A 23,525-nucleotide genomic window follows, 5' to 3' on the forward strand; every position below is an offset into this window, starting at 1 on the left:
CGCGCTCACCAGGTACAAACACACACAAATACAAAAAACACAAAAAAAAAGAAACTGACAAACAGATGAATGCAACTAAAGCAAAAAACTAAAACAAAAAAAAAACGTGCAAACAGATGTATTCAGTTCATATTACATCCTCAAAAGTTGAGTTTTACAAGAAAATACTATTTTAAGAATTTTACGTTTAAGTCAGTGTTAATTGATATTTATTTTTAACTATTCGTGAAATTTATTAGCAAATTCTGAGTGAAAATTTTTCAAAGTAAATCCTACAGCTCTTTTTTTAATGTCAAACTATAATGATAACAACACAGAATAACAATATTGTTAGATTCACATTCAGAGCAATGTCCTGAACAGAAATCTGAAGACGGGTTCAAAATTCTTGTTTGATTCTGTTGGCATATCAGAGTTAAAGAATTTTCCAGAGGTAATTTTAGATTTACATTTTTCAACAGACAGAAAACAAATACACTTTCACCATGTTTTTAAGAATAAAGAGTTGTATTAATCAGTGTGATTGAAATATGAACAAACCCCTCAGTAAAATCCTTCAGAATATAAAGAGGAATAAAACTGTAAGTTTTGTTGAATGAAATTAATGCTGAAGTGGAGAATAAACTCAAAGCGTTTAAATATGTGCATTTTTGCCATGTTTAATTTTTTTTAAGGAATAAAATGTTGTATAAATCAGTGTTGATGAAATATAAACAAACCCCACGGTAAAAAGCTACAGATTATAGAGAGAAATAAAACTGTACGTTTTGGTGAATGAAATTAATGCTGAAGTGGAGAAAAACTCAAAGCATTTAAATATGTGCATTTTTGCCATGTCTTTTAGGAATACAGTGTTGCATAAATTATTGTGAATTAAATATGAACAAACCCCATGGTGAAAAGCTTCAGATTATAGAGCGGAATAAAACTGTAAGTTTTGGTGAACGCAAATAATGCTGAAGTGGAGAAAAAACTCAAAGCGTTTAAATATGTGCATTTTTGCCTTTTTTTAGGAATAAAATTTTGTATAAATCTGTGTTGATGAAATATGAACAAACTCCTCAGTAAAAAGCTTCAGATTATAAAGAGGAATAAAACTGTAAGTTTTGTTTAATGAAATTAATGCTGAAGTGGAGAAAAAACTCAAAGCATTAAATATGTGCATTTCTGCCATGTCTTTTAGGAATAAAGTGTTGTATAAATCAGTGTGAATGAAATATGAACAAACCCCTCAGTAAAATCCTTCAGAATATAAAGAGGAATAAAACTGTAAGTTTTGGTGAAAGAAAATAATGCTGAAGTGGAGAAAAAACTCACAGTTTTTAAATATGTGCATTTTTGCCATGTTTTTTTTTAGGAATAAAATGTTGTATAAATCAGTGTGAATGAAATATGAACAAACCCCTCAGTAAAATCCTTCAGAATATAAAGAGGAGTAAAAATGTAAATTTTGTTGAATGAAATTAATGCTGAAGTGGAGAAAAAACTCAAAGCGTTTAAATATGTGCATTTTTGCCATGTTTTTTCTTTTAGGAATAAAATGTTGTTTAAATCAGTGTTGATGAAATATAAACAAACCCCATGGTAAAACGCTACAGATTAAAGAGAGGAATAAAACTGTAAGTTTTAGTGAATGAAATTAATGCTGAAGTGGAGAAAAAACTCAAAGTGTTTAAATATGTGAGTTTTTGACATGTTTTTTTTTTAGGAATAAAATTTTGTATAAATCAGTGTTGATGAAATATAAACAAACCCCACGGTAAAAAGCTACAGATTATAGAGAGGAATAAAACTGTAAGTTTTGGTGAAAGAAAATAATGCTGAAGTGGAGAAAAAACTCACAGTTTTTAAATATGTGCATTTTTGCCATGTCTTTTAGGAATAAAGTGTTGTATAAATTAGTGTGAATGAAATATGAACAAACCCCACTGTAAAAAGTTTCAGATTATAGAGCGGAATAAAACTGTAAATTTTGTTTAATGAAATTAATGCTGAAGTGGAGAAAACAAACTCACAGCCTTTTAAATATGCGCATATGTACCATGTTTAGAGGAATCAAATGGTATATAAATCACTGTGAATGAAATATATACTAACCCCTCAGTAAAATCCTTCAGAATATAGGGAAGAATAAAACTGTTAAGTTTGGTGTATGTAAGTGCTAGGAGTGGACGAAAAACTCTTTAAAGGTATGAACTGGAATTGTAATCTACAGATGCAAATAGATAAGGTGTAATAAATTTAACACTTAGATGTGTTTTCTGTATTTTTTCTTTATGCCAGTCTGAAGCAACACTTAAAGAAATACTAAACTGCACAAAATCTCCAAACTGACCAGTGTTTTACAATTCTTAATTTAATTAGGCTTTTATTTGATTGTTTTCATACTAAGTGTTTTGACTCTGTCCTTTGCAGATGGGCATTCTGTATAATATTTTAGTTACTGGAAGTGTTTTCACTAACATAACTTTTGATTTTAAGTTCCTGTTTTCTTTAATGATAATAATGTCTGAGTGCTTTTGTTCTGTGTGTCGCTCAGCTCCGTTGGATCAGCCGTGTTGTCGCGCGCTGTATGACTTCGAGCCGGAGAACGAGGGTGAGCTCGGCTTCAAGGAGGGTGACATCATAACTCTGACCAATCAGATCGATGACAACTGGTACGAGGGCATGATCCACGGCCAATCAGGGTTCTTTCCCATCAACTACGTGGACATCCTAGTGCCTCTGCCTCACTAGGCTCCGCCCACCCCCACTGTTGCCTAGCAGCCCAACAGCCGCCTTTATCGTGCATCTGTGCTACAGCTTCACTTCCTGTTCCTGTCGATCAGTGACTCGGAAGATTATGATGATATTGAGGAGGATTAAAGACATTACGGAGTTCTGTCTGAGTGGAGAAACAGTTCAAGTGCTCAGTGTGTGTGTGTGCGCTCCTGGATTCATGGTCTACGGTGAATCATGAGTGTCTTTATATTGTTTTCCTCGTGTTTCAGATTATTTATTTGTACTTTGCCTTGATTGACGTAAGAGAACTAGTGCTCACTCTTCTGATAAACCTCACTTCGTCCAGCTCTATCCCAGCATGCTTATAGGAAAGTTCTGGATCTCCAGATGTGTGTTTGATTGCGTTGCTGATCTCTGTTTGACGCACGCGTTAAATATTTTTTCTCCCGGCTAAACAGCGAACAAAGAGATGTTATTCCGCTTTGTTAATGTTATTGCTTGCTGATGCATTTTGGCTTTAGCTTAGAACAGAAATGTTTTTCTCAGTGTTTTTTTTCTTCTGGTTTCCGGTACAAATATCTAAATATTCGTAAATCAAGATACATAAATTACTTACAAATATACTTAAAGTCTTGTTTTCTAAAAAAAAATAATCAAAATGAAGTGAGTTTATGCTTAAAACTATTTTAAAAATCTAACTTCAAATTTTGCTTTTAATTGTTTATTTTTCTGACCCCACAGACAGATATTTATCTTTTTTTAAGCAAAAACTAATTTAAAATGGTTTTTTTCATTAAATAAGACTTTATCTTTTGTTTCTAAATGCATGGTGAATATAATATTACATATATATTAGAAATGTATAATGGAAAGCAAGACAAAAACACTTTACAATTACTGTGGTTAACTAACATTAACTAACAATGTGCAATAGATTTTTTACAATCTTTATTAATCTTTGTTTATAAAATTACAACTGTTCCTTGTTAGTTAATGTTGGCTCAGGTTCATTAAATAATATTAACAGATGCAACTTTGTATTAGTAAATGTTGAAATGAATATGACCGAAGATTAATAAGTGCTTCTTCAGCGTTCGTTCATGTTAACACATGGAATATTGTAGTGTTACCCAAAATACTAAACAGGAAAATCATTTTTGCTGTGTGGTCTGTAAACTTTCTCTTTATTTTCTTGTTTAAGAACATCTTATTGTTCAGTGAAATATGAAAATGCAATAAGGATATTGAACATAAAGCACACACATGTCGACATGACGTATTTTGGTTAGCTGGTGTGTTATTGGTGCAAAGTGGTCAACCAGCTCTAAAACCTGCCTAAACAAGATGGTTGACCAGATCAACTTGAGCTAACAGTCCAAGTGATAAACCATCACGACTAGCGGATGACCACCATAAGCTAGTGAAACGGGGTTTCCTTTCTCAGCCTGATGGCAGATGTTTCCTAAAGCAGCATATAAAGTCTTATTTTTGAAATAAGTGGTATTTCCACCAATGCCAAGATTGTGTCACCGGAATGCGCTGGTTATTGTGTGTGTGATCGTATCCACATAGAATATAATGCTAGTTACTACTGTAGTGTTAGTGGTAAGTCGTTAGTGCTGTGACGTTTCTAAGCACGTGGTTTGCAAAAGACTATTTTTTATGTTAAACTGATGGGCTGATTGCAGCTGATGAACATTTATGGCGTCTAACAGACTGAAGTGTAGCAGCGTTTGATGTTTTAGTGGTTGATGGACCATGTTCTTCAGCACAGGTCGTGCTGCGTTTCATTTGATGCCTTCAACGCATTCGGCCTTCGTTTGAAACCGGTGCTGTATGTGAACTGCTGCTCGCGGACAGACCAGTGACTGTGGAAGCTGTTTCCACCACTGGATAAAAAATAAATAAATTGACTTTTTATCTCACAATTATGACATTTCTCACAATTGCAAGTTTATATCTAGCACTTGTAAGTTATTAACCTGTAATTGTAAATTTAAATCTTGCAAATCTTCTTTTTTATTTTTTTCTTAGAATTCTAAGTTTATGTTTTGCAACTCTGACTTTTTTCTTTTAATTTTGAGTTTACATTTCACAATTGATTTTTTTTTCTTGATTTTGCAACAAACTTTAGTAGGAAACTTATTATGTTGCAATTTGGCCCTTTTTTCCCTGCAATTCTTTTTATATATAAGTTTATATAAGTTTACATCTCAAAATTCGAAAACTTTTCGCTGAAATCTGAGTTTGTCTCAGGATTGTGGCTTTTTTTTTTTTTTTTCTTGCAGGATTAACTTTTTCTGGGAATTCTGAGTTTTATATCTTGCAATTAAATTTTGGGGGGGAATTTTGACTTTTCTCTTGGAATTTAGAGTTTATATATCGTAATTCAAATTTTTTTTCTTGGAATTCCGTCTTTTCTATTGGAATTTTGAGTTTATATCTCAAAGTTCTGATTTTTTTCTCGCCATTCTTATTTTTTTTCTTTGCATTCAGACTTTTTTTCTCTGAATTTTGAGTTTAAATCTCACTATTCAGTTATGGCTTTTTCTTAGAATTCTGAGTTTTTCAGAATTTGGAGTTTCATATATCGCAATTCTATTTCGGGGGAGAATTTGGACTTTAAAAATTTTTAAATCTCACAATTCAGTTCTTTTCTTTTTTTTGCCAAGTAATATAAAAAAAGAATTGGGAAGAAGAAACTTTTTACCTTGCATCTGCGAGCTTATATAAAATTTTGCTTCACAGTTTTAATTTACTTTTTCTGAAAACTTAAATCAAGTCAGAATTGTGATGTACAACTTGTAATTACCATTTTTATATTGTTTTCCATGGTGGACATAAGCTTCCATGAGTGTTTAGAAGCGTAGCAGAGTTTCTTCTTTTTGTCATGATTTATTCAGGGCTGGTAGCTGAAGAAACGCATCTGTTCTGGAGGAGAGCAGATTTCTTGATGTGAGCGTGTGTTTTGTGCCATCTGTTCTCCGTCACATGTGCGGTGCATCACATCTCCTTCATGCTCATGGAGTTGTCTTAAATAGCAGTGAACACAAGCGACACACCACAAGATGATTTTTGTTTTTATTTATGGTGTGTCATGCTGTGTAGCTCCGCCCACGTGGATTTACCTGTGTTCTGATTGGCTGCGCTTGTTACACGTCAAATATGTGTCACATCGCACCTGGTTTGGTGAATCTCATGAAATCTGTGAAGAAGTGCAAATCTTAAATCTTCATGCTTTCTAATGATTAAATGAGTGTTATTATTAATAGTATTATAACAGGTTTCCAGTCAGTCACATCTGATATGGGCAATAACTCTGAAAACACACTCTTTGAGCTCTATATGAATATATAAACACATATTTAATGTAAATGTGTTTGAATGGCAGTATAAACACTTGAATCATCGCTCCACGACACAAATTGTCATGTGTGTGTGAATGAAAGCCTGAGTGAATCCATGTGTTTTGCACGTGATGTTACAGAGATTCACCGTTATGATGGTGTATGTTTGTATTTATTTATTTTTTTCTGTGCTGGATGACAAACCTGTACTGCTTAATGTGAGAATATAATGAGAATAAACACAGTGTCACTGCGGCGGCTCACGACTGTTTATCCATCATCTCTCTCTGTATGTATGAATGGAAGTTATTAAAACAATCATTATTTTCTTGTGATGAACATTTAAAAGATTTATCCTTATAGGCTAGTGACAAATGGTCAAAAAGTGCTTTAGATTTCGAGATACCCCTACCGGAGGTAGAACTAAACCCAACAATGTTTTTCCTCATCTCTAAGGTCTCCCATATATGAAATGGATTCTTGGCTAAAAATATTTTACTGCTAAGATTGTTAAATTAACAGATATTGTTATACACCACAAAATCAATAAAGGACTAAAATATAGCCTGTCCGCATGGGAGTTAAGGCATATAAACTAATGCAGATCAATCACACAAGCTCTGAGAGCTTTGAAACTTGACATGTTTGTAGTCAGGAAGTTGATTTAACTACTAGAAAAGACTGGATGTGAATATCTTGATGTATGGAATAAACAAAGACATGTAAACAAAAAATATCTAAAAAAAGCGGACATGCACTAATTTAATATCTATGCAGAATGTTTTCATTTACTTTGTGCTTGCTTTGCCTGGGATTATCATAGAAACACATATCATGGCTTGTTGGAAAGGTGGAGTTGTGCTGAATCCAGCAATACCAAATATGTAAATATATAATAAAAGAGAAGTGTTCTGTCACTCAATGTATGAAGTGACATTCAGCCAAGTATGGTGACCCATACTCAGAATCTGTGCTCTGCATTTAACCCATCCGAAATGCACACACACACAGAGCAGTGAACACACACACACACACACACACACACACACTCGGAGCAGTGGGCAGCCATTTATGCTGTGGCGCCCGGGGAGCAGTTGGGGGTTCGATGCCTTGCTCAAGGGCACCTCAGTCGTGGTATTGAAGGTGGAGAGAGAGCTGTTCATGCACTACCCCCACCCACAATTCCGTCCGGCCCGAGACTAGAACCGACAACCCTTCGATTGGGAGTCCAACCCTCTAACCATTAGGCCATGACTTCCCTTATGTATCATATACATGAGGTGTCCAAAATGAAAGAACACTGGACAAAATAGCCTCAAGCACAAATCACATTATCAGTGTTGAGAAGAATTTTGACAAATCCATGGTTACTGCAAAGTAACTTACAATAGGTAAGTGCTGATCTATATTTATGATACATTTAATGATGATACATTTCATAAGGCACAGTATACTATACAATTCATAAGAAACACAGATCCAATTGAATCAGGTTAACATTGGAATGGAACACCTTTATTAAAATATCGTCACTGTCGGGCAGAATGCTTGCATGGTAAAATTTTGTCTATTTCATATTTTTTCACAGTTCAATGCTATTGGTCAAACCCCACGTGGTAAACAATCTAAAGTGTTGAAAATAGATTGAGAGCGAATCTCTTAACTCCATTGGACACTTGAACTGTCTGAGAATCCTTGTAACGCCACCTCTTCTTCACTCCGCGGCAAGAGGTTCCACAGCATTTTGTGTCCTCAGGATTTAAAGTCGCAACGAGAAATCCTCGTTGAGCAACACATAAAGCAAGCCTTAACTCTGATTTTATCTGTTTTAAACTATGATATCAGTTATTGATTTATTTTTAATGTCTACTTATTACTAGGCAAGGCAAGGCAAGTTTATTTATATAGCACATTTCGTACACAATGGTAATTCAAAGTGCTTTACATAAAATAAAGTAAAATAATCATGAAGAAAAATTATAAAAATAAAGACAAGCAATTTTAAAAAAAAAAATACTTAACTAAAATGAATTTAAAAACAGTTAGAAAATGATTTTACATAAAAAAAAACAGTGAAAATATAGTGCAATCAGTTCGGACATTGCACAGTGCTCATTCAATAAATGCACAGCTAAACAGATGGGTTTTAAGTCTAGATTTAAATGTGAATAATGCTTTAGCACATCTGATCTCTTCTGAAAGATGATTCCAACTGCGGGCAGCATAGTAACTAAAGACTCCCCTTGTTTTGTGTGAACCCTTGGTATTTCTAACTGACTCGATCCTAGTGATCTGAGTGCTCTGTTAGGTTTATATTCAGTGAACATATCTGCAATATATTTCAGTCCTAGGCCATTTAGTGACTTATATACGAGTAAAAGTACTCACTGGTGTGATATGCTCAGATTTTCTGGTTCTCGTCAGAATCCTGGCAGCAGTGTTCTGGATGAGCTGCAGCTGTCTAATGGTCTTTTTGGGAAGGCCGGCGAGGAGCCCATTACAATAGTCCACCCTGCTGGTGATAAAGGCATGAACAAGTTTCTTCAAGTCTTGGCTTGATACAAAACCTCTAATTCTTGCAATGTTTTTTAGATGATAGTATTCTGATTTAGCTACTGCTTTGACTTTGACTACTGAAACTAAGGTCTGTCTCCAGAATCACACCAAGATTCCTGACTTGATTTTTAGTTGTTTGACCCCTAGAGTCAAGGTATGCATTCACCTTGAACACTTCATCTTTGTTTCCAAATGCAATGACTTCAGTTTTTTCCTTGTTTAACTGAAGTAAGCTCTGGCACATCCAACTATTAATTTTATCAATGCATTGGCAGAGGGAGTCAATAGGCGGATCTTTTGTGACTTTGTCATTGTTTATGTTTGTCGCGTTGCATCATGGGAATCGTGTGGCAGGAAACACTGCTAGATACCTGTAATTTGATTGTTTTGCACGTTTGGAGGAGGATTTAGAGAAGAGGATGGTTCACTCTTGCTGTGTGGTCGATTGTACGGTTAGTTGGGGGCCTGATAAAAAGTTTTTTCGAATTCCCTCCGAAAAGGATAGCGAAAAATGAAAGAAATGGTTGCGTGCAATTAGGCGATTGAACCTGGACGCTCCGAAGAAAGCCTGCAGCTTCTGATCGAGTTTGTGAGGCACATTTTGTTCATGGTAAGTCTTAGTGACTATGTATTTATAGAAGATTGAATAAAAATAAATAAAACTGAGTCAAATCAACCGAGTCATATGTTTTCGCTTTCTGATTCAAGTGTCCCAAACCGCAATCCACAGCACCCAGACTATGTTCCTCACATCATTCTGTAGCTGTGCTTTGCTGCAAGCCTCACTAGTACATGCAGCATTTGTAAGTCCTATCCTGACAGCTGCTTCTACTTTAAACATTAAAGCTGCTACACGACTGCATGTTTCTCCAAGACTGGATTTGAAAGAAGGAGAAATGTGTAAGCTGTGATATACAATTTTTCACCATTAGTACAGATGCCATTGAAAGTCTCACACTGAACACAATTGAATTGGTACAACAGTCACTACATTTTCAGTAAATAAATAAGTAAATAAGAACACTGATCAATGAAGACTTAGCCGGCTTTGCAGTCGCAGTGAGCAGTGATTATTTCGCCGTTCTCTTTGGCGATCACCCACGGGAGATGCGAATCATGCTGTGACTCTGCTTGGCCAGGTCTAACCTCTGCTTTTAGCACGATCACTGCTTTCTGTTCGATCTTTCTGATTGACAGAAAAGATCGGCCCAACTTTTCGAGAAACAAAATAATCATAGGCTTCCAGACTTTTGAAAGCCTTTAATCTTTCATGAGTGAAGGGTCCAGAGGTTTCTATTAAATAAGAATAAATGTCTCAACAAATTGGTGGCCAAGACACGGGCGAGTCGGACCAACGTTTTTTGTCATCCCAGATCTCATATGGGCTTTGAATAAGTTCGATTTTGTCACCAATACAAATTTTGAGCTTCTCTCCAAACCTCCTCTGGTCTTCAGATGTTAAAGTGCTTATATATTGAGCATTTCGCACGCTAACTCTCTTGAAAGTGCTCGTCACGACTTTACAGCCGCCATACTGTTTGTTTTGTTGCAACACAACCACTCGCGAATGCGTACAAAGATGTCATCAAAGATCCTCCTATTGGGCTGTAGTAATTTGGAGATAAGGCTAGGTAAATCTGGGTATCATCAGCATAGCTGTGATAGGCAATTTGGTTCTTTCTGATTATTTGACTTAGTGGAAGCATATACAGGCTAAACAAGAGCGGTGCAAGAATTGACCCTTGTGGGACTCCACATGTCATGGACGTCCACTTAGACTTATGCTTTCCTAGACATAATAGCCCCTCCCTTCTAAGTATGACCTGAACCATTTGAGTACCATCCCAGAAAGCCCAACCCAGTTTTCCAGTCTCTGTAGAAATACGTTATGATCGATAGTACTAGGGTTATTATTACTAGGCTTATTATAAATGTGCATTGAAGTTTTAAAATGTATCTAATTTTGAATTCTACTTGTATTGAATTAAATGTTTTGGATACCAGCATTAAATTATTGTTTTTATTATTATTTTACTGACTCAAAGTTGGCACTGTGCATGTAAAATGCCCCAAGTAGGCTAACAGGTTTTATTTATGGGAGAAAAAAAGTCTGTCTACTGGTGCCAAGTAAGCCTCTTTGCATAACTCTGTTTTTTTTTTCTTCTTACAATAACAAATGAAAAAAGTTAGTTTAGAAACATTTGAGTAGGCTTGTTTTGTTAAAAATCCATAGCTGTAATGCTTCGGTGCAGAAGGAAGCCTGTGAACCACGAAAGTAACTTTGTGCGCAGATTAGGCTAATTTCCGCCTATTACAGCCTAGTCACCTCATCGTTTTTTGTTCTGCTTCACTTTTATAGCTCTTAAATGTTTAAAATAGAGTTTAGGAAGATGTATGTAACTACAGTTAGCTTTGGTTAACTATTGAAGCCTTTTCTCTTGTCAAAAGGCTCAACGCGACCGTCGACTTTGTTTGCGGCAGATACATTTTTGCCTTAATTTTTTGATTTTTCCTATTCCTATTCCTATGTTTGCGGTGGTACGTAACGTAAGCAGTTACCATCTCACCATGCCCTTGGCAGTATCAAACCATCTTGTTCCGTCAAAATCACTGTAGTGAGTCATGAGTTGGAATTGCGAGTATTGAAAATGATCAGGATAGAGTATTTTAGCATCTATTTAGCATAGCATTTATATAGTTATTTAGATTATTTTGTGTAGCCTATGTTGTTAATTAGCATAGTTGTTAGTATAACCGTAGTATTGTTAGAAGCACAGTTAGTTAGTAGCATAGTATTGCATCAGTTAGGATAGCTTCAAGTTAGCATAGATTTATTTACAGGATGGTACATGCTGGTTGCAACAGCACGGACTGTATAGTTTTCCAGCAGACTTGAAAATTAGGCGCCAGTGGTTGCATGCACTTGGCCTGAAAGACTGTGAGTTCCCCCCTAGAGGTGGAGTGTGCAAACTGCATTTTACACGGAATTGCTTCTCCAATGCAATGGAGGTAGAAATGGGCTTTCTCCACACAGCTCACGCTGAAAAGCGACGCAGTGCCTTACTCGGAGACTGGCCCCATTCTCTCTTGCGCGGCTGCTTTGCTAGCATCTTCGGATGCCTATCAGAATCAGGGAGTTAAGACCGCAGTTTGAGCCAATGGCTTGAATTGATATGGCTCAGGCCCTGGCCCTGTGTCCTCAGACACCTTTGCCACCCTCCACTTCAGGTGAAAGTGGGGGAGAAAAGTCCTCTACTTCAAATGAACGCTCTGTTGCAAAACTACTTGCGTCACTAGAGTCACTCTCCATTTTAGCGACTCTGACAACAGTTGTCAATTAATCTGTCACTGAGGGTCTCAGGTTCATGCCCCACCCGCTCAGCCCTGTTCTAGGTTCGTCCCCTCTATCTCCGCTGTGCTCTGCCCACTTTTCAGCATTTTTCAAATATTGCCAGTGGGTGGAGTCAGGCTCTGACCAGGGGTTTAGTTACCCCTTAAAGCCTTATCTCTTGTCAAAAGGCTCGACGCGACCGCAGACTTTGATGAACTCTTCTGGCAGCAGCGACGTCTGTGTCTGTATCATTCTTATCAATGAGTGCATAACCCCGTATCTCCCCGCTCCTAAGTCATAAAAATCTCGTATCTCAGATCAAACATGATTTTGTCCCACCCTCTTTGTTTTTTGATGATGGAAGCATAAAGAAGACAACAGCAGCTGCCAAGTGTAAAAGAACCATCAGCATGTATCATTGATGGCATGGATCTTCTTCAAATGCTCAATGATTCAGCCTTTCAAACGTACAATGACCTGGGTGAGTGTGTCTGGAAAAAGATCGCAACTTTAATGGGAAAGGAAGGTAACAGCTGTGTCGTTATAGTTTTTGATAGATATGACCACCAACACTCAATCAAAGATCTTGAAAGACAAATAAGAGGCACCAAGATGGGCTTCCTAGCACCAACCTGGATGAGCTGAGGTGTCAGCAGCAAATCTACCCCCAACAGAAGATGGCTTCCAGCAACATGTGCTGAGAGCCAAGTACCAAACAGCAGTGTGGCATCACAGCCACCTGGCCAAACCTCTTCTCTGGATCCCAGTTGGTAGAGGATGGAGGCTCAGAGAAGGTGGCTGCATTTAATCTGTGATGTTCCAGAAGGCACCAGCACCTAAAGGAGTTAGAGACCTCACCCACCTCTACTGTAAAGACGGAAACTGCACCGATGCCACCAAATGCCAGTGTCTTTCTGTGGGCTTGACCTGCACAGAGTTTTGCTCTTGCCCTTTCCCAGACTGTCAAAATATGACCCACTTTGTCACTGAAGACAATGTGGATGAGTGGTGTGTTGCAGTTGTAACATCATGGGGGGTTGACCCCAGAATGTTTCAAGAGGGTCTGGCTGCAGGCTTGTACTTGCACTCTCAGACTTGCACTCTCAGACATTTGCACTTCCGCTAGTGACATCACTTGCAGTCTTTATTTTTTATTTTGTTTAATTTTTGTATTACTTTTCGTTTGAATTTCCCAACATTTTATAAAGCTAGGTGGTGAAGACAAGAAAAAAGAAACTAAATTACAATGTCACTTGCAATCGCCACTTGCACTCTCCGCTACCTGTGACGTCACTTGCAATCAACACAAATCGTGCATGTTGCCAATGGAGACAAGACGCTGTGGTGGTGATTAAATTATTAAAACTAATTTAGTACTATAACGTACAGGGTCCTGCAAGAAAAAGACAAGACTGGCAAATCCGTGGCCAGAACACCAGAGTATGAACTTTTGCGCAAAGTCTCTAGCTAAGCATAGAAAAAAACACTTAACATGGCTTAATATATTAAGATGCTATTAAAATATCAAATTAAATGTACAGTTCATTAATATAAGGAATATGTATATAGTATTTGCGTCACATACCGCAAAATGTGGCATAATGGACATAGATGAGAAAGGCCAAACTCAATATGCTTCTCTACTTTATTAAAATACACAACTAATATGTACAGGCAAGCAGGTGAGCCCAGAATAAATACAACATGCAAAGTTTCACATTAAGCATTTTTCCATATAGAATAAACTGTCTACAACTTGTTTATATCACTGTCTTTGTCCATTAACCTACATTATGTGTTTTATTTATAATGATTTTCTACAGGAGGAAAACGCTTAACGAAAGACTTTGTGCATTGCGTTCATATTCTGCTGTTCTGTGGCCAAGGTCCGTGCTTGTCTTTTTTTTGCAGGACCCTGTACGTTATAGTACTAAATTAGTTTTAATCGTTTAATCACAACCACAGCGTGTTGTCTCCACTGGCAACATGCACGATTTGTGTTGATTGCAAGTGACGTCACAGGTAGCGGAGAGTGCAAGTAGCGATTGCAATTGACATTGTAATTTAGTTTATTTTTTCTAGTCTTCGCCACATGGCAACTGTTATAAAATGTTGGGAAATTCAAACAAAAAGTTATCAATAAATAGAACAAAATAAAAAATAAAGACTGCAAGTGACGTCGCTAGCATAAGCAGTGTCTGAGAGTGCAAGTGCAAGTCAGACCCTTCTCCAATGGTTACCAAAAGCAGTTGATGCTCCAAATGGTTGCTGCTAGAAAATAAACCAAACAGCCTGAGAAGACAGGGCTCATTTCCCCGAATATGGTTTGTTTCTTTAGTTAGATTGCCATTTGTTTTAAGACAGTAATTTAAGTTGTATTGTGTGCAGTTAAGTTATAGTTTTATTAAAAAGTTCATTAAGTTAAAACTCCTGGTCTCGTGTTTGTGCTATGGTAAGGTGTTATCTTTCGATTTCAATCTTTGTTTCCATATAATAAAAGGTTCCATATGAAATATTTAATTATTAGATGTATCTTTTATTTGAATTTCTCAACATTCTTTTCACCACTGATAATGTGATTTGTGCTTGAGGCTATTTTGTCCAGTGTTCTTTCATTTTGGACACCTCATACATTGAGTGACAGAACACTCCTATTTGTCATGATATATTTGCATATTTGGTATTGCTGGATTCAGCACAACTCCACCTTTCCAACAAGCCATCATATGTGTTTCTATGATAATGCCAGGCAAAGCAAGCACAAAGTAAATGAAAACATTCTGCATAGATATTAAATTTGTGCATGTCTGCTTATTTTAGATATGTGTTTACATGTCTCTATTTATTCCATACATCAAGATATTCACATCCAGTCTTTTCTAGTAGTTAAATCAACTTCCTGACTACAAACATGTCAAGTTTCAAAGCTCTCAGAGCTTGTGTGTTTGATCTGCATTAGTTTATATGCCTTAACTTCCTTACGGACAGGCTATACTTTAGTCCTTTATTGGTTTTGTGGTGTATAACAATATCTGTTAATTTAACAATCTTAGCAGTAAAATATTTTTAGCCAAGAATCCATTTCATATATGGGAGACCTTAGAGATGAGGAAAAACATTGTTGGGTTTAGTTCTACCTCCAGTAGGTGTATCTCAGAAATTCAGGGGCATTGTCACTAGCCTATTAATTATCAGATTCCACATGAAATAAAATGTCTTAAATATTTAGAAAAAACACCTATACACTGAACAAAATTATAAACGCAACACTCTTTTTGCTACCATTTTTCATAAGCTGAAAACTCAAAGCTTGAAGACTTTCTACACAAAAGGCCTATTTCTCTCAAATCTGTCTAAAACGGAGTTCGTGAGCACTTCTGCTTTGCCGAGATAATCCATCCACCTCACAGGTGTGGCATGTTTGTATAATATCAAATATATATCTTTGTATCGATATGTAAATATTATATCCAGGCCATTATCAGTTATTTTAAATTCTTAAATAAAATTAAACAATGTATACTTACAATACAGGAACACAGCTATCTTATAAAAAAAAAAAAAATTTTGTAAGATAATGGGTGTTCAAACCTGTTTTTCTTCAATAAGTAAAATTTTCATATAGATTATACAAATATGAAACATATAATATATATATATATATACGCACACAATATATTTATTACTATATAAAATGTCCCAGATCAAATTATGTAGAAATTGTCAGACAGCGTGAAGAATAATGAATTTCTGTTGAAAATTCTTTGATGGAAGCCAAATTATTTTTGAAACGCAATTTATTTCCTCTTTGTAATATACAGTAAAACCATCAAACATTCAGTTAAATCAGAAAGACCACAGCAAACGCACAATATCTGAACTTTAAAAAATTTATTATAAAAAAAGCACCTCTACACTATTGAATCAACAGCTAAACGTGTACAAAAATAAGAAAAAGAAAAAAAAATCCCAAACAAAAAACAGAACAGAACACTTGCGTTATTGCTGGAGGCGTTAAACATGTACATAAAGAAAAACTCAAGATAACCCTTCGCCCGTCTCGCATCAGTGAAGCTGCAACACAAACACTCTACTCATCATCATCATCATCCTCCTCATCATCGTCTTCCTCATCCTCCTCTTCATCATCGTCGTCGTCATCATCATCAGCAGCCAGGACCTTTTTAGTTGCACCCATCGGCCGACCCGGACCCTTCTTAGAGGCCTCGCCCCCTGCACGGTACGCCGCCACGTCCTGCCAATCACAGAGCGTTCAGTCTCAGGCCACGCCCACAACATTACATAAACATGAGTGTGAATCCGCGGCTCACCTTCTCGTATTTCTCGCGCAGTTTGACGGCTTTCTGCTCGAATGGCCCGCGGTCGGAGATGCTCTGCTTCGACCACATCTCGCCCAGCTTCTTGGCGGTCTCACCGATGGACAGACTCGGGTTCTCGCTCCTCACCGTTGACCGGTACTCCGAGCAGAAGACGAAGAACGCAGATCTGCGCAGAGATAGAGAAATACATTTCCAGATCCCTTAAAATCACATCTGGAGCCATGTACAGTAGCAATTATTAGACACGTATTATTATTATTATTATTATTATTATTATTTTTATATATATATATATATATATATATATGTGTGAACCTGGACCACAATACCACTGATAAGCATACATTTTTCTGACACTTAGATATGTTTGGAGGACAATATTTGTCCAAGATACGATACAACTATTAGAAAATCTGGAATATGAGGGAGCAAAAAAATCTAAATATTGAGAAAATAATTTTTAAAACACATGTAATTGTAATATACATCACGTAGATCCTATAATGTACTTAAATTCTTTACAAAAAAAAATAATGCATATACTTTATATTGGTTTATGAATTATTCTCAGATATTTTAGTTCCTAACATTAATAAATACCTTTTTTTTTAAAGCTTTTTACACAATCTACAAGATACATATTTAGTACACAAGTTTGAGGAAATATATTGGATAAAGTATATATTAGGTATAGTTAAAATTTGTACATATTTTACACAACAGAAATACTCTAATATTTGTTACACACACAGACACACGTATGTGAGATGAACATGCTAAACTGATGTATGTGTGTGACGTACGGCGGGCGTTTCGGGGCGTTCGGGTCTTTCTTCTTCCGGCTGGCCTTCCCGACTCCTTTGGGCGGCACGTAAGTCTTCATCTCCTTGTCGTAGCGAACTTTATCCACTTTGGCCATGTCTTCAAACTTGCCCTTCTCTGAAGCGCTCAGGGCCTGGAGAAACAGAAGAGCAGCGTTTAGTGACGAAACCTTCATTATCATCATCTTCCTCAGTGTGACGCTTGCTCACCTTCCATCGCTCGGAGCACTTCTTGGAGAACTCTGAGAAGTTGACGGGAACGTCGGGAGTCTTGCGTTTGTGCTCATTGCGACTCGTCTGCACGAAGTAGGCGTACGCAGACGTCTTTCCCTTGGGTTTATTTACGTCTCCTTTCACCATCTTGATAGAAGAAAACACACTCGAACCTGACCACACACACACACAAACAGATGCACACACAATAAAAAACTAATATTAATAAAGAGAGAGAAACTTATAAAAAAATACACATTTAAATGTGTGTGTGTATATATATATATATATATATATATATATATATATATATATATATATATATATATATATATATATACACACATACACACATATACACACACACACACACATACTCAGCCATACAAAAAAATTAAATACAAAAATATTTAATGCGAGTTTATGTAAAACATGTGTGTGTATAAGCAAATATAAATGCATTAATGTATCTTTTAAACATAAATTTGCATATAGACAAAAGTATACAAAACACATTTGTATAAATGTGTGTAAATTCACATACTTAAAACACCACTTGTATGCACACAGTTATTTAGATTTTAGTTACACACACATACACACACGCATATTTACATACATTTTAGAAAATGTATAAATAAAAATGTCTGATTAATATTGTCTATTAATTAGTAAATCAGCTAATCTCACACAGCGTGGTTTTCAAACACTATGTAAATATGTAAAAAATAAAATAATCTTCATTATATCAGATACCAGCCTGTTACAAGCTGAAACACGTTATAACGCTTGAGTAACGTTACTCAAACACGCAGATTTAACGGTAACCGAAGAAAGAACTGCGATTCGAATTCACCAAAAAATGAAGAAAATTCATTAAAAATGTTGCATTGAATTGCACGGACACATAAATAAGTTGGTTAAAAAAAGAAAAACAGAAAGAAAACTAAAAAAGAAAAACAAATTTAAACGTTTGTGCTCGGTTTCTGGAGCACTTTTGTTGTAGTTCGTCAGAGGCCTTTGTTAAACAAAGATTCCACCATTTTTCCTTCCCGCCTAATTCCCTCATCGCCACCATCCCCCATCTCTCCGTGACACACGGATATCATCCAGAAACTACGAATTAACGCGATACACGCGTGAAACGGATCTAAGAGCGCCGTTTCAGCATCGATTCCCCGTTTAAACACGGTAACTGCGCTCCGGTGCGAGCTCAGGCGAGCAGTAAACACCGTGTTAAACCGCGCTCACGCTCTCGCGCAAACATCGAGCGTCCGCGACTAAAACACGGCGCGCGTTTGAATCCGCATAAGCGTGTTTAGAAATGATTTAAAACATAGTTTTATAAATCTGACAAACCTTTTCTTTATTCTCTGTAGACCAGTGCGCGATTCTCCTCAGTACTGTTGGTCTCACGTGAAGCCTGGTGTGTTGTACGTGCGTCACTCGCTATGCTGACGGCAGCCTGGACTCGGCTGCTGATTGGCTCAGCTCACAATCGGGACGTCCAATCAGCGACCGAGTACTGCTGAATCCGCTAAGCTGATTGGAGGACTGGAACCTTTGGTGTGGTTCGAATGTTTGTAAACTGAAATCACAACAATTATTATTACTATATAAAGTGTAATACAATTTATTGTGATATTTAATAATCATTAATGCAAATAACATTAATTTAATGTATACCACACGAATCGTAAAAAGTTTTTTTTTTTTTATCGAATCGCTTTTTTTTTAACACTATATAGCTTGTTTACAGCATGTCTATGGTTTTTACACCACGGGAATAAAAATATAAAAGAGTAATCGCAATTATTAATTTATAATTTATGAACTAAACTATACGTTTTTCGGATTGTTAGATGAAAAAAAAAAGTCGCAGTTGCCATTTTGTATTTTTATTCCATGGCGTACATACGTCATACAGGGGAGTTACAATTTTTTCTAAACTATAAATATGAATTAGTATGTTTATTATTTAAAACAAATTAATTTTAATCTACTATATATATATATATAATATATATATATATATATATATATAGTACATTAACAATAAAACTGAATTTTTTGCTTTTTGCAAAATCAGCTAACTCTGTCCATAAATGTCGGAAACGATTTGATTTGTTTTTGCTGATCGTTATTTAACGCCTACAGATTATTATTATTATATAAGTGTGTCTGGCGCATGTGCTATTTTCTCCGCTCCACTTGGAGACGCAAGAAGACTCGCGCCTGACGCTCGTGACGTCACACACAAACACTCGAAGAAGAAGAGCAGGAGAGTTCACAGATGTTTTACGGTCTATCTATATAAATATAAAAGTGACAGTGATAGCGAAGGAGGGTTCGTGTCCATACGGATAGAGGAGTTGCTAAAGCACTTAAAAAAATAATTAAAAAAAAAGCAGAGTGGTACATTTACCTCATTTTGTTTATACAGTCTCTAATTTTCTCTCACTTTTTAATTATGAAAATATAAATGTATCCTAATATTTTAAACGCTGTATATTTAAACACACATGCACACGTGTGTGTAGTATTGTAGTATATATATGAATGCTTTTATTACACATTTGAATTACTTTAATAATAATTGCACAAATATAGTAGGCTAATGTGTATATTAGTGTAGTTTATATAATTTATTATACTTTTTTTATTATATTAAGATTAATTGTATTATTGCTATTTTGTGCACATCAACTATACCTAACACACACACACACACACACACATATATATATATATATATATATATATATATATATATATATATATATATACACACACACACACACACACACACAGTATTATTTTTTTCTACATATTATATGTATTCTGTGACCAAAGAAGGGAATTTTATCACCAGGGATATAAAAATAATAATAATAATAATAAATAATTATGACAGGGAAACATTAGACATTAAGTATATTTTTATATAACTTTCAGATCTGGAATAAATGTGTTTGGATTTGTAAATTTGTATATTTTTTTGATCATTACTATGTTCAGCATGATTGGATGGAAAAATAAAAATAAAAATAACATACTTGTTGAAATGGTTTGATATGTTGAAGATGTACTTCATTTGGCAGCCTGCAGTTACTCTCCAAAGCATCAGATGGCGCTGCTGAGCTCTTGTTTTTGATCCAATGACACAGTTTTAATTGTACTATGTACATTTGTGTTTGTCAAAACCAGAGGATGGGATGTACATTTTTAACTTAATTTGAAACATGGTGCATATTTTGTGATTGTTTCTTCTTCACCCTCTTCTTCTTTTAAATGTATTCTGTGATCAAAGGATGGAATTTTGCACCAGGAAAATTTGTAAAGTGGAACAAGCATATTATAATAAACAAATGAACAAATCATGCAATTGTACACACCACACTTTTTTTTATTTTATTTGCAAAAACTTGGTACGAGTTCAGAGTCCAGTGGTTCAAACAGCAAACAGAATTTACTCTTGAATAAATTACAGGAATCAGAATCAGAATGAGCTTTATTGCATATATATTGCACAAGGAATCTGCTTGAGTGACAGAAGCTTCCCCAGTGCAGCAGAATGACAGCAACAGAACAAAAACACAAATAATAAAAGAATAAAAAAATAGAACAAGTAAGGAATAACAATATACAAATTGACAATTGTATGGCAGGTATTATACAAAAGGCAGTTTTTATATGTACAGGTATATTATGTGCAGATTTGAAGTGTAGACTAAGTATGAGTGTTAGATAAATAAGTGTATGAGTGTAAAAATTGTGTTTGTGTGTTCCACCGTTATTATCAGCTGTTCATAAGATGGATTGCCTGAGGGAAGAAACTGGTCCTGTGTCTGGTCGTTCTAGTGCTCAGTGCTCTGTAGCGTCGACCAGATGGCAACAGTTCAAAGAGGGAGTGTGCAGGATGTGAGGGGTCCAGAGTGATTTTAACAGCCCTTTTTCTCACTCTGGATAAGTACAGTTCTTGAATAGAAGGGAGGGTTGTACCGATGATTCGTCTTGTAATTCGTGATCCCCTTCAGACTTTTCCACAGTGATGCTGAGTCGCTGGAAATTTTTTCAGAATAATTCCTCTTTGTCCCTCTGATCTCCTTTTCCAGTGTGTATTTAGCCTGTTTATACAAGACATTGTCCCCCTTCACGTAAGCATCTTCTTTGGCCTGACGGAGCTGTCTGAGTTTTGCAGTGAACCACGGTTTGTCAATTGTTGTAAATTAAGTTAGGAATACACATATCCTCACAGAAACTGATATAAGATGTTACAGTCTCTGTGAGTTCATCCAGATCGGTTCAAAACACTCCAATCAGTGAGGTCAAAACAAGCTTGTAAATCCTGCCTTAGTCCATCTTTTTACAGTCCTTAATACAGGTTTAGCTGATTGTAGTTTCTGCCTGTAGGACGGTATAAGATGAACCAAACAGTGATCAGAGAGTCCTAAAGCTGTCATCAACATCCGGCACCATCGTGTAGTTACCTTAAATGATCAGGAAGAGACATATTCAGACCATTTTTGCACTTTCCGTTTGAAATGTGCCTGAATTATTTTTCTAATTTCCACCAGTTGAAAAAAATTAAGTAGCTTATTTATATTAATATAATGGACCCAATCATTTAAGATACCAATTCTGTTGCAACAAGAGCAAAAAACAACAACAACAACAACTGATGAGAGCTGAACAGTTGGGGGGTATTTTATATGCTATTTGTGCGGCAGCAGTGTGTCTTAAATACTCACAGCACCGTATAGATATAACATTTTCATATCCATTACCACTCTAAAATCAAGTTGTCATGATGAACTAAGGAAGAAATGGTCTCTTCACCGTATCCCAGCTCTCACTGATCGTCTTTATTCCTGTGGATAAGGAATGGTGTATTTTCTCCAGGCCTCCAGCTCAGATTCCCACAGAGTTGCCCTGGAGCGGATGAGCTTCGAGACCTCCCTCTCACTCCCGTTTGCAAGACTTTTAATTCCATCATAAATCAAATAGCCATCCAGGCCAATAAAGAATGCATTAACGAAGCCAGATATACCTCTAACAACCTTTACAGTCGCCAATGTCTTGACGTTAGCCAGCTGCTCCGTCCTGGACAGGTATCTAGCCACCTGCGGTACGTCTCGAACCGTATTTAAATCCTGCATTACGATCTCGGTTGCTCCTGCAGTTGCTTTTTCCATTTTATGGACTCTTAAAGATGCAATTGCATCTGCCACATTCACAGACTCTTTAACCCCTTCTCCAACACTGGTTAAAATGTCTTAGCATCCACTGCACTAGGCTTCACTAAAGGTCCCTTCACTGTGGCGCTTCCTTCAACATTCTTCAATCTTTATCATATCATCCTTGTAACTCTTTAAATAACTTTGTGCATTGTGCTCCTGCCGACTGTTGACTTGTGTTTCAGTGACCTCTGTTACAATAGTATTGACTGCACTAATGCCCCCCAGACCGGCCCCAAATGCTGTGCAAACAATGATGCTCCTGCAGTGAACGGGGCAAGAGCGATCCCAATAATAGACAAGACACCCCTGCAATCCCCACTGAACTACCAACCACAGTGGATATACTGGCCCCCTTCTTCATCGAGTCCAGTTTAACGGCCGTCTCCTCCAGATCTGACAGCAACTGTCTCATACTCGAGCGACGTTCACCGACACAGCAAGAAATGAACTCCTGAGCATGGTCCTGAAAGAGGAACGCCAGCCGTGTGTCCCTGGTTCATCCTGGACAAGGAGAAAGAAGACAGAGTCGATCACGTGTCCCTGGAGAACAGACAGTCATCAGTAGCACAGCTATATTTAGACAACAAAACATTGTAGGAGTCAAAATGACCCATTTTTCTTTAATGCCAAAAATCATTATGATATTAAGATCATGTTCCATGAAGATATTTTGTCAGTTTCCTACCGTAAATACATCAGGACTTAGTTTTTTATTAGTAATATGCATTGCTAAAACTTCATCTGAACAACTTTAAAGATGATTTTCTCATATTTAGATTTTTTTGCTCCCTCAGATTCCAGATTTCTAATAGTTGTATCTCAGACAAAAAAAAAAAAAAACACACATCACTGGAGAGATGATTTATTCAGCTTTCAGATGACGAAGTATCAATCTCAATAAAATCAACTGACCCTCATGACTGCTTTTGTGCTCCAGGGTCACGAATAGTTCACGA

General features: G+C 36.4%; 2 protein-coding genes across 2 annotated transcripts in view; one reads left to right on the top strand and one right to left on the bottom strand.

The window, feature by feature from the left end:
• LOC113041379 (endophilin-A1-like) overlaps nucleotides 1-3,249 on the top strand; it is a 13,773-nt gene extending 10,524 nt beyond the window's left edge. Inside the window, exons 8-9 of the mRNA XM_026199856.1 lie at nucleotides 1-12; nucleotides 2,540-3,249. The exon at nucleotides 1-12 is cut by the window's left edge and continues 113 nt beyond it. Of these exons, the coding sequence (XP_026055641.1) occupies nucleotides 1-12; nucleotides 2,540-2,736 (209 nt within the window). The 3' untranslated portion in view covers nucleotides 2,737-3,249. The remainder of the gene's footprint in view (nucleotides 13-2,539) is intronic.
• A 12,485-nt stretch (nucleotides 3,250-15,734) lies between these two features.
• On the bottom strand, nucleotides 15,735-18,807 carry LOC113041381 (high mobility group protein B2-like). Its single transcript, XM_026199857.1, has 5 exons — nucleotides 18,689-18,807; nucleotides 17,327-17,502; nucleotides 17,099-17,250; nucleotides 16,287-16,461; nucleotides 15,735-16,210 (listed from the first exon to the last, which is right to left on the bottom strand). The coding sequence occupies exons 2-5, from the start codon at nucleotides 17,474-17,476 to the stop codon at nucleotides 16,046-16,048; spliced, it is 642 nt and encodes a 213-aa protein (XP_026055642.1). The 5' UTR covers nucleotides 17,477-17,502; nucleotides 18,689-18,807; the 3' UTR covers nucleotides 15,735-16,045.
• Nucleotides 18,808-23,525: the final 4,718 nt, after the last annotated feature.

Source organism: Carassius auratus, chromosome 23 (genome assembly GCF_003368295.1).
Source record: "Carassius auratus strain Wakin chromosome 23, ASM336829v1, whole genome shotgun sequence".
Lineage (NCBI taxonomy): Eukaryota > Metazoa > Chordata > Actinopteri > Cypriniformes > Cyprinidae > Carassius > Carassius auratus.

Excerpts from the sequence above, each read along its gene's own strand:
- LOC113041381 (XM_026199857.1), bottom strand. The coding sequence starts at position 17,476 with ATGGTGAAAGGAGACGTAAATAAACCCAAGGGAAAGACGTCTGCGTAC. Across the intron at positions 17,251-17,326 it reads AGTGCTCCGAGCGATGGAAG|GCCCTGAGCGCTTCAGAGAA; the intron begins GTGAGCAAGCGT and ends CTGTTTCTCCAG. Across the intron at positions 16,462-17,098 it reads AACGCCCCGAAACGCCCGCC|ATCTGCGTTCTTCGTCTTCT; the intron begins GTACGTCACACA and ends ATCTCTGCGCAG.